General features: G+C 44.2%; 1 protein-coding gene across 5 annotated transcripts in view; it reads left to right on the plus strand.

The window, feature by feature from the left end:
• The window catches only part of PPP1R12A (protein phosphatase 1 regulatory subunit 12A), a 181,797-nt gene that overhangs the window by 114,908 nt on the left and 50,940 nt on the right, over nucleotides 1-15,949 (plus strand). For 4 of the 5 annotated variants that reach the window (XM_068276618.1, XM_068276619.1, XM_068276622.1 and 1 more), the window contains 4 exons: nucleotides 2,450-2,563; nucleotides 4,705-4,866; nucleotides 8,022-8,198; nucleotides 10,675-10,765. In XM_068276618.1, the coding sequence (XP_068132719.1) occupies nucleotides 2,450-2,563; nucleotides 4,705-4,866; nucleotides 8,022-8,198; nucleotides 10,675-10,765 (544 nt within the window). The remainder of the gene's footprint in view (nucleotides 1-2,449; nucleotides 2,564-4,704; nucleotides 4,867-8,021; nucleotides 8,199-10,674; nucleotides 10,766-15,949) is intronic. The other variant, XM_068276621.1, reaches the window with a different exon arrangement.

A 15,949-nucleotide genomic window follows, 5' to 3' on the forward strand; every position in this document is an offset into this window, starting at 1 on the left:
AATTTATTGGAGTGCTAATGGGAAAGTAGCTGCCATCCTAGAGTGTGTAGGTGGTTTCATGAAGTGTTTTGTTGTGGTTGCTATGTGAACCGTGTCTTCAGCCTTCAGTTTCCATGGCTTAGGTTTTTTTTTTCCTTGAATAAAAATGAATTGATTTGTATAATGCAACCCTGTTTAGCTGTGCCACTTGGCAGCAATAATTTGGTTGAATGATTTCATAAATGTACTGAACTTGTATATAATTATCTTTGTTTGGTATGGTCAATGAGATGCAAATAATCCTAAATTGATGCAAACTTCATTTTATGCAAATGTATGCAGCTTGAAAATGGACTGCAGCATCATTCCAATGAATTTTCAAGCTCATTGACCATCTTGCTAACCCCTGGAGTGGTCATTAAAGGGGAACTTCAGCCTAAACAAACATACTGTCATTAAGTTACATTAGTTATGTTAATTAGAATAGATAGATAATATAATCTTTTACCCACCCTGTTTTAAAAGAACAGGCAAATGTTTGTGATTCATGGGGGCTGCCATATTTGTCATGGGGGCAGCCATCTTTTTGGTTGAAAGGAGGTGACAGGGAGCATGAGACACAGTTCCAACTGTCCTGTGTCCTGATAACCCCTCCCAGCTGCACGTGCTAGGCTTCAAATGTCAAATTTAAAATGTAAAAAAAAAAAAAAAAAAAATGTGCACCAAAACAGCAGAACGAGAAAAATAACATCAGAAATCTTATCATGCTTTGCACAGCATAAGGGGAAAACTGCCCGGGCAGATTTCTTCTGTGCAGCTAAAAATGAGGCTTGTATAAGAGAAACAAAGTTCTGATGCTGTGAAACTGTTAAAGAAACACCAAGCCTTTTCAGTGCTGCTGAGTCGATTTTTAGTCTGGAGGTTCACTTTAATACCAAATAGTGTAGCCAGCAAGGATGCTTACCGGATGCTCTCATGAGTAATCACTCAGTGATGAGGTTTAATTGGCGCAGGTGTGCGGTGGGTATACAAGGGGTTATTTACCCATAATTCTGCCGTCTGCTCCACATTCCAAAAAGCTTGCATGCATCCTTTTGGTCGCCTTGCAAGCCTCACACCGGCGCACTTACTACTTCAAGCCGGTTCACCATCTTCTCCTTCTGGGATATGCATTGTTGTCAATATACAAAAACTAGCGTGATGTGTGGTCTGCTTACTTCCTTTTTAGTTTGTGAGAGTGTTGCAATCCAGAAAACTGAAACCAAACATTTTTAAAAGCTTTTCTCACTTAGGACTCAAAGCGTCTGTGCTTGTCTCAGATTGGTACATAGTGATGTTACAGGGTGAAAAATTATTTGAGATCGTAAATTGCAGTCTAAACAGGTGGCTTTTCAGTTTTGATTAGTCTCCAGGGTTGGAGCTGTCTTGGTTGTGGCAAGACATGCCAAAGGTTAGGGGCAGCATGACAGAAGGCTCTGGCTTCAAAGGTTTTTATTTGGACTCTAGGGTTGGTCAAGTTTAGATGCTGTTGGTCTGCATAGATATGTTACCACCCTGGTAGCATTTGCTTTTTTTTTTTACATGTATACAGAACCACTGCAGTACCAGCAGTGCTTTATGGGTTACATCAAAAACTTCACATCACAAACTTTTTTCCTTCAGTGGGGCTCACTGTTTATTGTCCCTGCAACAGTCAAAGAAAACCGTGTAAACCCAAAGGCATCCAAACTCTATGCAATTACTTAATTTTTATTTTTTTTTAGCACTGGTAACTGAGTGTACTAACCATTTGGCCACAATTCTGCCAATATAGCTGTTTACATTCTTCCTAGCTATATTGTCACACTTGGTGCACACACAAATATTCAGTGCAACTGCACATGGGTTTGTTCTGTGATGTAGGACAAGACAATATGGTTGTGATTAGGTTTCATCTTATGTGCAACATTCTACAATTTTTCATTCAGCAATACTTTGCAGTTAATGTTTGCTGACAGCATACATTGTCTATAGTATCTCTAATGCCTGTAGAGGTAGATGAATATATGCAATTCACACATTTATTTAAATACAAACACAATGTTGTTCAAGATAAATGCATATATTGTAAACCATGGATTATCCTTAAAGAACAAAGTGAAAAGAATATGGAGGCTGACATGCCAGTTGCCTGGCTATCCTGCTGATTTATTTGGCTGCAGAAGGGTCTGAATAATGCCAGAAACAAGCTTGCAGCTAATTTTGTCAGATTTGATTGTCAGAAACATCTGATCTCCTGCATGCTTGTTCCAAGTACTGCTAAAAGTATTTGAAACCGAGTCAGGACAGCCAGGCAACTTGTATTACTTAAAAGGAAATAAATATGGCAACCTCCATATCCCTCTGGCTTCAGTTGTCCTTTAAGCGATCATTTGATGCATGCAGGTTCTACAAGTTGGATTGCAAATGGGTTTTATTTTTCCATCTACAGAGAATCTTCTTTTGGATTGTCACGTATTGGTAGTTCTTACACAAGAAGAAAATGGGAAGATGAAAAGAAAAATAGCACTGTTAATGAGATTTTGAATACAGCATATCAAAGAAGGTGAGGGATGTTTTTGTAAAAAATGTTTGGATGTGTAGCATTGTCAGCCTCAACAGAGAACACTAATCTATTGCTCCCACTTTTCAAGGCTGCAAATATTTCTATTGCCATTTACCAATGTGAGATCATGTGCAGAAACTAGGAACATAATTGATTAGAGGGGATAGAAGGTCTCACCAGGAAAGGTTACATAAACTGGGCTTATTTAGTATGGGAAAAAAGAAACCTTATGCTGGGTACACACTCTGAGATTTTATGGCCGATTTACTGTCAGATCGATTATTTCCAACATGTCCAATTTGCTTTCCGAACGATTTCTGAGCATTTTCTGATCGATTTCCATTAACTTCAATAGGAAATTGGTCGGAGAATGCTCAGAAATCGATCGGAAAGCAAATCTGACATGTTGATCTGACAGTAAATCGACCATAAAATCTCAGTGTGTAACCAGCATTAGAGGAGATCTAATTAAGCTGCATAAATATATCAAAAGGGCAATATAAAAGCTTGGCAGATCTTAAAAAAAAAAAAAAAAAACCCACAATCTACTGGTTGTAGAAGGGTGCTTTTAAACTAAAGCTGTGTATGCACATCTAACTTTGTTTGACTAATCATTGGCTAATTGTACTACTTCCATGTGATATGTAAGCTTACTTGCACATTCTGTGTTATAGTGTTCCTTGAGGGAGGGGAAAGCCTCTGCATCCTAATGAGGCTTCCCCCTTCCTCCTGTGCAGCACCAATCCAGCACTGGCTCCCTCAGATAGCTGCAGACGGCAATATTTACCTCTGAGATCCAGTGCAGGCGCAGTACCAACTTCCCCCTTGGGCTTCGACAGAAATAGCCGAACCCGATCAAGTCTGCTCTGCTGCGCTCAGGTTCGGTTATTTCCACTGTAGCGCAAGGGAGAAGCTGGTACTATGCCTGCATTGGATCTCAGAGGTAAATATTGTTGTCTACAGCTGTTCGAGGGAGCCAGCGCTGGATTGGTTCTGCACAGGAGGAAGCATCAGTTCCTTTCCCCAAAACACCATAACGCCCACTGGAGAAACTGCTGGAAATTCTGGCAAGTACTGGTTGTGTACTACATGTGACAAATCTCCTGCATTCTCCATGTGTCTGGTGCACCTGGCATTTTAACACGAACACGCTGAAACCAGCCCAGGAGATTTGGGCGCAGCCGGCGCCACCATAGGCCGTAATAGGAATTATGGCTATAGCAAGCACAGGGAGTAACTTCAGCGCCGTCAGAAGACGGAGCTGAAGTTACTTTTAAAACATAATTCGGCTTCCAGCAATTGCTGAAAGCCGAATTATATCATTCCCCACCATCCATGGCGGCCTGGAGGGAGAATAGTATTTAATACAGCCAGGACTTGTGCGGCAGCAGGATCAGCCATATACCAGCTGAATCCTGCGCCCAAGTCTCTAGCGCCGTTATCTCTCGTACGCTTTTAACAGGGGTGTGTACAGCAGTGTACTTTGCCCTGGTTGTTTTGTTCTGTTCACGCTCTATTAGGCATTTTGCAGTGGAATAGCAGTCTGCTTTCAGAGCAAGGAACACATGTACTCTTAATATATCTTTGTGCTGGCCGCCTTGTTTTAGATGTATTGAAGGTGTTTGCGATCATTCAGCTTAAAGTGAACATCTGTGGCTACCCACAATGTACTACTACTGAATATGCACATTATCTCTTTATACCTTCTGTTTTAAGAAAGCAAACCATACTAAGCATTGCTTTTTAGTAGGAGAGCTTGTCGATCTTTTAGTCCCCTATTCTTGTGATTTTGGGTCACCCCGAGCTGCTTTTTTACTCTACTGTATTGAAGGGGAAGGGCACTGGGATGAACCCAACACAAAGGAGATATGCATGGTGTCAGTTGCTCCTTTCAAGGTCTGTGAAGGTGGCTGAGATTGGTGTGGGGCTAGCTGCCCATTACAAAATGAAAACCATTCTTCCAACGTCAAGGCTGTTAGAAAAGCACAGAAAACTGCTAACATTACATTTAAATGTTGCACTTGTCACAACATTGGACTGTCTGATCATGAGACTTGTCATTGCAGTTATACATTATTCTTGCATAGAATGCTTAAGATGTGTAATGATTAGATTTTCTTTATATATTTCTTATACTTTAGTGGCTCTTTTGGTAGAAGACATGATGATCTTATTAGTTCTAGTGTTTCCAGTACTACACCTGGTTCTACATCAACAATCACCTCTTCAGGGCTTACACGGAGTCTTTCTAGCACTATTAGTAATGCAAAGAGCACACTAGGTTCTTCAGGCTTGCCAAGCAGGTATGGATAAAATACTTTGTTTTACTGCTTTTTTTTTTTTTTTTTTTTTTTTTTTTTTTTTTGTGTATTGGAATTCTGATCTTAATGTACTACCAAACACCTGGTATGCTAAGTAGCTTATATGTCCTCTACTGACTTCCAGGAAGTTTGTCCTTTATTTAATTTCTGCCTGCATACTTGTGCATAAAATCCCACAAAAGTGCAGTTAGCTTTTCGTATGTGCTTGCAACGTGCCCAACTATTTTTGCTTTTATATGTTCTGTCCACTTAACTTTCTTCTTAATTCTATGTGTAATTTATAATAGCAATAAGGTGTTTTAAATGCCCTAATTACTTGCAATACTTAAATGATCTCAAAGGCCATGGTGTGCAAGGAGTGCTTCCTACATTTATCCTTCACATCTTGCAATACCTTCCTGGCGGTAACCCCGAACGTAGTTCGGGGTAAGTCGCGCAGGAGGTTTTCTCAGGCCCTGCTCGGCCGATTTACTTAATTTTTTTTTTTTGCTGGACGCAGCTAGCACTTTGCTAGCAGCGCCAGCACACCGATCGCCGCCGCCCCGTGCCCGATCGCCGCTATCCGTCGCGGCACACGCCCCCCCCTCCCAGACCCCATGCGCTGCCTGGCCAATCAGTGCCAGGCAGCGCCGAGGGGTGGATCGAGACTCCCAATGACGTCGCTGACGTCATCCCGCCCCGTTGCCATGGCGACGGGGGAAGCCCTCCAGGAAATCCCGTTCTTTGAACGGCATTTCCTGATCGGAGATCGCCGAAGGCGATCGAAGCGGGCGGGGGGATGCCGCTGAGCAGCGGCTATCATGTAGCGAGCCCTGGGCTCGCTACATGATTTAAAAAAAAAAAAAAAAACTGCTGCGCTGCCTCCTGGCGGAATTTTTCATACCGCCAGGAGGGTTAAAAAACAAAACCATTACTTGTTTCCTTATGTCGGCATTCTGTTAGTAAGAGCTTGCAGAGGGTCCTCCTATATAGCTAAACTGTCCTACACTGGCTCTCACAAGTGCTGCTATAGAAAAACCACAGACTTACCGTATATACTCGAGCATAAGCCGGCCCGAGTATAAGCCGACCCCCCAACTTTTACCTTAAGAACAGGAAAAAATTAGTGTCCCGAGTATAAGCCGGGGATAGGAAATGCGGCAGCTATAAGGTGTAATCATAGTTGGGAAACAGTTTAAGGAGTACCACTATGCAATGCACATATAGATGTGTTCATTGCCAGGATAGCATCAACTAAAAGCTAACAAGATGGATGAAGGACTGGGCCAGGGGGCCCATTGCGGTCTCAGCCTCTGCATCCCCTATTGCTAGTTAAAGTGGACCTGACTTCTTGCACAGGACAGAAGGAAAACATAGAGAAATACACATTGCATGTATTTAGAGAGTTTAGCCTGTTTATTTCCCACCTCATTAGTGTCTAATCACAAGTTGAATGCTGACTATTCCCTGGGTCCTCTGACTGCCACAACAGAGATGACAGGTAAGCTCATTTCCAAGCACAGGCCGTTAACAATATATCTGCTTCCATGCATTAGGCAGTAGAAACACTGCAGATATAAGTGACATGCTGCCCAACCCCCGCCCAAATCACAACTTAGTGCCAGTGTCGACCCCCCCCCCTCCTCCTCCCCGAGTGCCCCCTCTATCAAATGCCGTTCAGCTTTTGTGGGCAATTTGTACATTGGGCCGGCCGAATGCACCGCAATTGAGGTCACCGATCCCCGTGTCTCCAAACCTCATCCCCCTCATTGGCATATGCTGCGTGGTGCACGGGGCGGGAGCCTTCACTCGCCCGTCCTCTCCGGCAGAGCAGAGCAGCGAAGTATATGCCTGCTCTCGGTCTCCCATTAGCACACGCTGATCGGAAATAACAGGAGCGGGAGGTTTTCACTCACCGGCAGAATTCCCCTGCATATGTGTAATGGATTCACTCCTATGACGTCAAGCAGTGGCGAGATAGGAGTGAGTCCATTACACGCATGCAGGGGAATTCTGCCGGTGAGGAACGGTGAGTGAAAACCTCCCGTTCCTGCCATTTCTGATCAGCGTGCGCTAATGGGAGACAGAGAGCAGGCATATACTTCGCTGCTCCGCTCTGCCGGGGAGGACGGGCGAGTGAAGGCTCCAGCTGTGTACACCACGCAGCATATGCCAATGAGAGGGATAAGGTTTGCAGACACTGGGATCCGTGACATCAATTGCGGTGCATTCAGCCGGAACAATGTACAAATTAAACGCAAAAGCTGAAAGACATTTGATAGAGGGGGCTCTCGGGGAGGGGGGCTACACTGGCACTAAGTTAAGACTCGAGTATAAGCGGAGACCCCCACTTTTGGGACAAGTTTTTTGGTCCCAAAATCTTGGCTTATACTCAAGTGTGTACGGTATCACTTGGAGAAAGTTATGATTCCTTAGACTGAAATTTTTATGGTTGCACTCTGATGTACTTTTGGTATCTGTAGGGCTTGCTTAGAGGGACAAAGGTTGTATTTTGTGAAATGCTTAACAATGTAACTTTTGTTGCTTTTATTTCACTAATATTACACTGAAGCTTTAGCTCTACATTAGCAAAATCACTAAAGCCCCTTTTACACTTACCGCTTTGTCACCTCCAAATAACGTACCTCACCACAGTAGCCATTACAACTAATAGGACCTTACACACTTCTTGCGATGCGACGGAAGTGCACCACAAGTGCCACAACTGATGCAGAAGCTGCAGTGCAATATCATGCGTTGCCCCTGAAAGCTTTTAAAGTTAATTGTGAAGTGCAAACTTGTATTTGTGGCGCATTTGCAGTGCAAATACACAAATGCTGATTTTCAGATTGCATCCTGTCTGATGGCGGCAACTTTTTTTGAAGGCAGGTTGCCCCCAATTTCCCTGCTAATGAAATCTGCCACATGTTCGTGTCAGTTATGCCACAATGCATCAAAATTTCTTTACCATGCGTAAATTTGTATCATACCATGTGTAAAGCAGCCTTAGTTTTATGTTGCTGTGTTTCACTTCTTGTTTTACAGATCTACTTGTAAACCTGCTTTCATGTCTGTTGACTAGTACAAAAAAAAATTCTAGAAATTGCTTTCATTGTGTTGTCTTTCCTTTCTATGTTTTGCTGCTTACGCTGTTTCAGTACCTCAAACCGTTTTTGGACAGAGGAGAGTTCTGATAAAGAGAAGGATACTGTCCCTACAGCTCTTACCATTCCAGTTGCACCAACAGTTGTAAATCCCACTACTACATTCACATCTATGACCACAACTTCCACTGGCACTGTTCCTTCCACAACAGAGGTCAGGGAAAGGCGCAGGTGTGTACATTTCTTCACTTTCACTTTGCTGTGGTGTTCAACATTATTTTCAAGCTTATCTTTAATACAAATCAATGATGTGCATGAGCTTCCCAAGAGTTGTAATTTTACTCATTTAATTTTGTATCCTCCTGCAGTAGATCTTATGAATCAAAAGCCAAATGGAACGCTGTTCCTGGAGATTTTGCTTTGCCATATTTTTCTGGAACTTTTAACTGTCTCTTAGACATTTTTGACTGTTTTTATGGCAAGCATTGGTGCTATTCAAAGTCCAAGTTCTGAAAATGGACACGGTACCCTATATACTCGACTACAAGTCGAGAAATTTAGGTCTGATCTACTTTTGTAAAGTAGGGGGGTAGACTTATACTCACGTCAGACCTAAATTTCTGACTTGCAGCCGAGTAACAAGAGTCCCCTCTACTCTGCATCTGCTGTATTCTGCCCTCCTAGTGCTGCCAGCCAGTTAGATCGTATCCCCCTGCTGTAATATTTTTGGTTGCCATAATGTCGCTCACCCCTCCACGCAGGAGAATGGACTAACTCCCGTTCATTACATATGCCTTCAGGCAGCTGATCCCGCTCAGCAGTGATCCTCCGTAGCTGGGGGGGGGGGGTAGGAGCTGCTCACTGTGCCTCACTTGTACCTGTCTAGCTGAGATGATTAACACAGCTCTCTCCCCAGCAATCTCTCTATAAACAGCGCTGGCACTTCAGGAGGAGCAGCTATTAGCCAGGCTGTGCTTATGACTGATGCGGGCGGAGCTTAAATCGGGGGGGGGGGGTGGGGCTTAAATCGCCGGTGTTTTGTTAAAAATTGCTGCTTGTATCAGGGACAGCTGGTGAGGACAATGATCGGAGGTAGGAGCCGCTCTAAATCTCTCAGTTCCAGCCACCGATCATTGTCCTCACCAGCTGTCCCTGATGCAAGCAGCTTTTTTTTAACAAGACACTGGCGATTTAAGCTCTGCCCCTGCGAGTTAAGCTCCGCCCCGCATCTGTCATAAGCACAGCTTGGCTAATAGCTGCTTCCCCTGAAGTGCCAGCGCTGTTTATAGAGCGATTGCTGGGGAGAGAGAGCTGCATTAATCATCTCAGCTAGACAGGTACAAGTGAGGCACAGTGAGCAGTTCCTACCCCCGCAGCTATGGAGGATCACGTGCCGAGCGGGGGTCAGCATATTCAGCCGCTGCCTGAAGGCATATGTAATGAGCATTGGTTAGTCCATTCTCCTGCGTGGAGGGGGTAGCATCACTGTCACAAGCCCAGCCTGTCTAATAGCTGCTCCCCCTGAAGTGTCAGCTCTGTTTATACAGATATTATAGCATCACTGTGCAGCGCCAGGGAGAGAGCGGACTGGGTCGACTTATACTTGAGTCATCAAAAAATCCAGCTTAACCATCTTAGCGGTATGGACGAGCTCAGCTCGTCCATCACCGCCGATGGCTGCCGCTCAGGCCCTGCTGGGCCGATTTTGTTCAAATAAAGAGCAGCACACGCAGCCGGCACTTTGCCAGCCGCGTGTGCTGCCCGATCGCCGCCGCTCTGCGGCGATTCGCCGCGAGCAGCGGCGAAAGAGGGTCCCCCCAGCCGCCTGAGCCCAGCGTAGCCGGAACAAAAAGTTCCGGCCAGCGCTAAGGGCTGGATCGGAGGCGGCTGACGTCAGGACGTCGGCTGACGTCCATGACGTCACTCCGCTCGTCGCTATGGCGACGATCTAAACAAAACAAGGAAGGCCGCTCATTGCGGCCTTCCTTGTTTATTCTGGGCGCCGGAGGCGATCGGAAGAACGCCTCCGGAGCGCCCTCTAGTGGGCTTTCATGCAGCCAACTTTCAGTTGGCTGCATGAAATAGTTTTTTTTAAATTTAAAAAAAACCCTCCCGCAGCCGCCCTGGCGATCTTAATAGAACGCCAGGGTGGTTAAGAGGGTCAAATATTTGGGTCGACTTATATTCGAGTATATACAGTATATACTCACAGCAGAGTAGCTGACAATATCCTTCAAACCCCCTCTTTCCTTTATCCTAAAAGTTCAAAAAACTATAATGCATCCCCAAAACCGGTTTTTAGTAGGCAGTGATGCCACTCCCCCTCCCTTCCCCAATATAGGAAGCCAAAGGAGTGCCTCCTCAGTACAGGTAATCAGTGGTAGTGTGTACTGCAATTTCCATATAGTCTGTTTACACCTTGAGAAAGGAGCTTGGACATCTCCAAAATATAACTTTGATTTTTATGTAGACAAAGGTTGTAGCTAAATTCTGTGCCACTTCATTTTTGAGCACTGGTTGTCTTCATTTCTACATTTGATCTTTTTTCTGTAACTTGTATCCTGGCAGTTCAACAAACTATTATCATTTGTAGTGTATAGAAATTAGTAGTTTACCACAGCATATAATTAACTAGAAGAACTTTCAAGGACACCTGAAATTGACTGGTCTTTGCAAATTACATACATTTTCTAAATTTTGTTTTTAGGTCATATCTCACTCCAGTTCGGGATGAGGAATCAGAATCCCAAAGAAAAGCTAGATCAAGACAAGCCAGACAGTCCAGAAGATCCACGCAAGTATGTTAGAAAGTGTGGAATTACTTTATAAAATACAACCACTCCATAAGGTGGTCGTAATACAAATACGTATTGTTACTGTTATTGGTGTATATAGTGCAGACCACCTCCACGGTGTTTTAGCCATCTTGTGTTTGTTTACTTGCACCATAGTACGTGTGTGTGTTCAAAAGATTTACTTAGGGCAGTGGTTCCCAAACATTTTGGGTCGAGGGCGGGGTTAACATCAGACTGCTGGGGGGCCAGAATATACATAAAATGATGTAGAAGTCTTTGCGAGCCAGACAGCGAAACATACCCAGGTGACAACCTGCTGTCCAATTGCAGTGTCACCTGATGTGGAATTTGATTGGAAACCAGTGAATTACTGCTTTCTGGCTTCCATGTGAATGGGTGGTGCCAGCACTGCTATGCTATATGCAGACCAGCAATATTTAAAGATGTAGCTGACCGCATCTATAAGTAATAGATTTTGTGTGTGTGTTTGGCAGTGAAAAAGCCTCAGGGGGCCGCATTCGGCCTTAGTTTGAGGACCCCTGTCTCCACTCATCAGTTTTTCTGCAAAAGTTGTGCTGTTAATTATTTTTCAGCATGTGAAAATCACATTCTAGTGTGAACTAGCCCATTGCAGCATGTGAAAATCACTTTTTAGTGTGAACTAGCCCATTGATTAACGTTGGTTGCTATTTTCCTGTGCAGAAAATGCATAGAAAAACTGACGGGTAGAGACAGGCCCTTAGCAAATCTTTATGCTTTCTGACTGTTTTCGGTTAGATTTTTTTCTTTAAGAGCTGATACATTTTTAAAACCTTGCAGGATGCATACGTGTTTTTTTTTTTTTCCTGCTCCTTTCACATCTAACAATCTGCGGTGCGACGCTGAGTATTTGTTTGTTGTATTTATAAAGCGCCAACATATTACGCAGCGCTGAACATTTAGTTTAGGTTACAGACAATCTTTCGGGGTGACATACAGCAAAATGACAATACCTGAATACAAGAAAGACCAGATCATGCAGCACAGTATGAGTACAAGGTAATTCTTAGTCATTGGAGGGGAGCATGGAGATTAGGCAAGTTAGGCTCACTCAGATGCATAGCCTGGGTTCATAGTAATGGAGGTGCATGATCAGGTAGGACACAAAAGGAAGAGGATCCTGCCCAATGGCTTACAATCTAGAGGGAGAAGTAAGGACACGAAACGTAAGGGACCAGAGTTCCGTTGTGGGTTTAGAGCACTTGTGAGGGGTAGTAGGCCAGAGTGAAAAGGTGAGTTTTGAGGGCTTTCTTGAAGATGTTGAAGGAGGGGGCCTCTCTAATGGGTGGAGATAGGGAGTTCCATAGTGTTGGAGCAGCTCTTGAGAAGTCCTGGAGGCGTGCATGGGACTGGGTGATGCGGGGGGCGGTTAGGCGAAGTTCATTTGAAGAGCGGAGTGAGCGGCTAGGTGTGTATCTCTGAGTAAGATCGGAAATGTAGGCTGGACAGGTTTTGTGGACAGATTTGTAGGTCAGACACAGTATCTTGAATCTGATTCTGGACTGGATAGGAAGCCAGTGGAGGGATTCAAGGAGTGGATCCGCCGTGGTGGAGCTATGGGAGCAGTGGATAATTCTGGCTGCCGCATTTATGATGGACTGCAGTGGGGCTGTTCGGGTCATAGGGAGACCAGACAGCAGGGCATTGCAGTAGTCAAGGCGGGTAATTATGAGGGTATGAATGAGGAGTTTGGTGGTGGCAGAGGTCAGGAAAGGGCGAATCTTACAGATGTTACGAAGGTGGAAGTTGTAGGTTGTGAGGTTTTGGATGTGGGGAGTGAAGGAGGGTGCGGAGTCCAGGGTGACACCCAGACAGCGGGCTTGAGAGGTAGGGCGAATGGTAGTGTGGTTAACAGTGACATGCACATCTGGGAGGTTTATGGATGGCCGGGGTGGAAGTAGCGGCGGTAGTAACAATTAACCCAACGGGGAAACGCAGATTCCCGACAATAAAATGCTCCCGGGTGCGTCATACCGCAACGCATCGAAGCGCAGCGTCGGGTGTGAAAGGTAAAATGAAAGTTTATGGACTTTCCTTTTACCTAAAACGCTGAAAAAGGGCTTGGAAAGTGCCAATCTTTTCCAGCTAGTTTTGAAAATGTTAATTTATATTTTTAATCTTTTTTTTTTTTTTTTTTCAAGTAAATTTGTGTTTATTCGGAAAATCGGTCTTCACATGTAAAGTAAGTTGTATATGGAATGGTACTGTTCATGGATTTGTAGCTAAGACATCCAAGGAAAGCTGTATTTTTACACAAACCCCTTTAAGATATGCCAAATGATTTAAAGTTTGCCTGAAGCAATTAAAAAATAAAGTGAAATACTTTTCTCAGTAGAGAGAAGCATCTGGGCAGTCCAGAGACCTCTGTGGTCTTCTTACAACCCCTTGGTTTTTGCACTTGGACCCTTTTTACAACGCTCAACATTATTATTTTTATATTGCTTGTGACCGCGCTCCCCTCAGTGTACGAGGGCAAAGTACAGCCTACTCAGTAACGTGGAGCCACTCGCTCACTGCTTCTCAGCCGTGCATGGGCAACTGTGCAGGTGGAAACACTTTTGGTGCCTTCGCAGTGCAGCTGTGCTCGTACACAGAGGGGAGCATAGTGTCAATGAGGATGAGGGTTCCAACCAGCAATGGAGAGGTTGTGGACATTGGGAAGCCTCTGGAGCATCTAGAAGAGGCCTCCCTCTACAGTAATAACTCCCTTCCCCCCCCCCCCCCCCCCCCCCGCAAACTTTAGGTTTTCTTTAATAAGATTGGTAATTTGCCAGTATCATCCTACCATTTATCGTACAAGTTTGAAAGCTACATTTATGAGATAGATATATTTGGGCACCACTTCATGTACATTTTTGTACCTTTTGTAGCATGTATATGTATAATAATTTTAACAATCTTGACAGACTTTACGTAGCCAATGTACACTAGATAGGGTTTGTTTTAGGGTTTTTTTTTTTCCACCAGGGGTGAATTGCACCATTTCCCCATGCGCAAATATAGACCGGGAATCACAGCCTATTGGCTGCCTCTGAATTCACATGCCTGCAGTATTTTTTGATGGATTCCTTTTCAGAACCCCATAGCTGTGTGGGGATCCAGATGCGTTATCATCCCACTAGCTCAAGTTGCAGCTTCTGTCTTTGAGACTAAGGCTCAACACACACCATACAATCTAGGTTGTTCAATCTTACCACTTTCATGTAGTATAAGAGCTTTTACCATCAGTCAATCAAGGTATTTTCAGTCTGTTGGCCCTTATACTACATAGATTTGGTAAATCTGTACAACCAAGATTGTATGGTGTGTGTTGAGCTTAAAGCTGGCCATACACTGGCCCGATTTGCTGCCGTTTTGACAGCAGATTCCATCACTGGGATCGACTCTGCTGCCAATCGTTCGCGCTAAATGCACCCGCCAATCCGATTTCCTCCCGAAATCGGATCGGTCCGTCGATCGCGCCGTGCGGGAAATTACCGTCGATCGCCCGCGGGTAGGGAGCGCGTCGCTAGCAGCGGCCGATCAGGTATACATTACCTGTGCTGGCTCCCGGGCATCTTCTCCGTGCTGCACCGCTCTGTTCCTGCTTCCATCCCAGCGTAGACTAACTTCCTGTGTCACTCCAGTGACCAGGAAGTTCAGATAGAGGGCGCTCTATTTGAACTTCCTGGTCACGGAGTGACAGTGTACGCTGGGATGCGGTGCAGGATGCTGGGATGCGTGCCGCGCGGAGAAGAGGACCCGGAGCCAGCTTCAGGTAATGTATACGGGGGGGGGGGGAACAGGCGGCAGGAGCAGCTCAACAGATTGTGATCGGTTTCAGGCTGAAATCGATTAGCATTCTGTTTGCATTAATGGCAGCCATACGATCCCTCTCTGATCAGATTCGATCAGATAGGGATATGTCAGTTGGTCGATCTAATGGCAAATCGACCAGTGTATGGCTACCTTAACATTGGCACACTTAGAAAAGGGCCATTCTGTTTTGTGTACACAGTCTTTAACTACCTTCACAAAAAGAAAAATCATCCCTGGTATAGAAAATGCTGCACCACCATTAATCATACAAAAAGTTGTATTGAATGCTAGACACATCTAAAAACCTTTAAAACCAAAAGATCCACAATACAATCATGTGGGAATCACACACATAGGAAATCTCAAGTGTCTCGCCTCCAAAGTAGAATAATAAGCCCTAAATGCTGCTTTAGATGGCTATCTCGGTTCGTGTGAACCCAGAATGGTCTAACGGGACCCGGGTCCTAGTATCAATAATCATGAAGTAGCTGCCAATGAATAAAGTGATATTGGTTCAAACAAGTGCAAAAATGAAAGGTCAGTGCATAGTATCAAGAACAATATGCTCATGAGCGTTTGCTGTGCCTCCCTTCTCCCTCATTATTTCTGGCTGCCTTACATTGCTACCAGGGGACTCTGTCCAGGACTATGTATGTATCATCATATATACCGGTATATATTGGCATTGCCAGACCCTGGGCAACACTAGCTTGTCCATTTTTCTTGCTCTTTATATTTGGCTCATATGCTGATGAGCATATTGTCCTCGATACTATGCAATGACCTTTTCATTTTTTGCACTTGTTTGAACCAATAGCACTTTATTCATTGGCAGCTACTTCATGTTTGATACTAGGACCCGGGTCCCGTTAGTCCATTCTGGGTTCACACGAACCGAGATAGCCATCTATAGTGGCATTTAGTGCTTATTATTCTACTTTGGAGGTGTGAGGCACTTGAGATTTCCTATATGTGTGATTCCCACATGATTGTATTGTGGATCTTTTGGTTTTAAATGTTTTTAGATGTGCCTAGCATTCAATAAAACTTTTTCTATGATTAATGGTGGTGCAGCATTTTCTATACCAGGGATTCATTTTCTTTTTGTGTAATTATGATTCTACAATTTACTCTGGTGCTTGCGCGCTGCATGTGACTTGGGAGTGCAAATCTACATTATTGTATTACGAGTCTTTAACTACCTCAGATTCCTAAATTTTATCTGGTGAATCAGATCCAGTACAAATGATCAATACATCTTTAGAGGGTCTTGGAGGACAGCTGTCTTATTTAAATCTCTAAATAGTTTTAGTTCTTTGTTGCTGTTGCCAGCAATCGGCAAGTGCTGCA

This window comes from Hyperolius riggenbachi, chromosome 3, assembly GCF_040937935.1.
Source record: "Hyperolius riggenbachi isolate aHypRig1 chromosome 3, aHypRig1.pri, whole genome shotgun sequence".
Lineage (NCBI taxonomy): Eukaryota > Metazoa > Chordata > Amphibia > Anura > Hyperoliidae > Hyperolius > Hyperolius riggenbachi.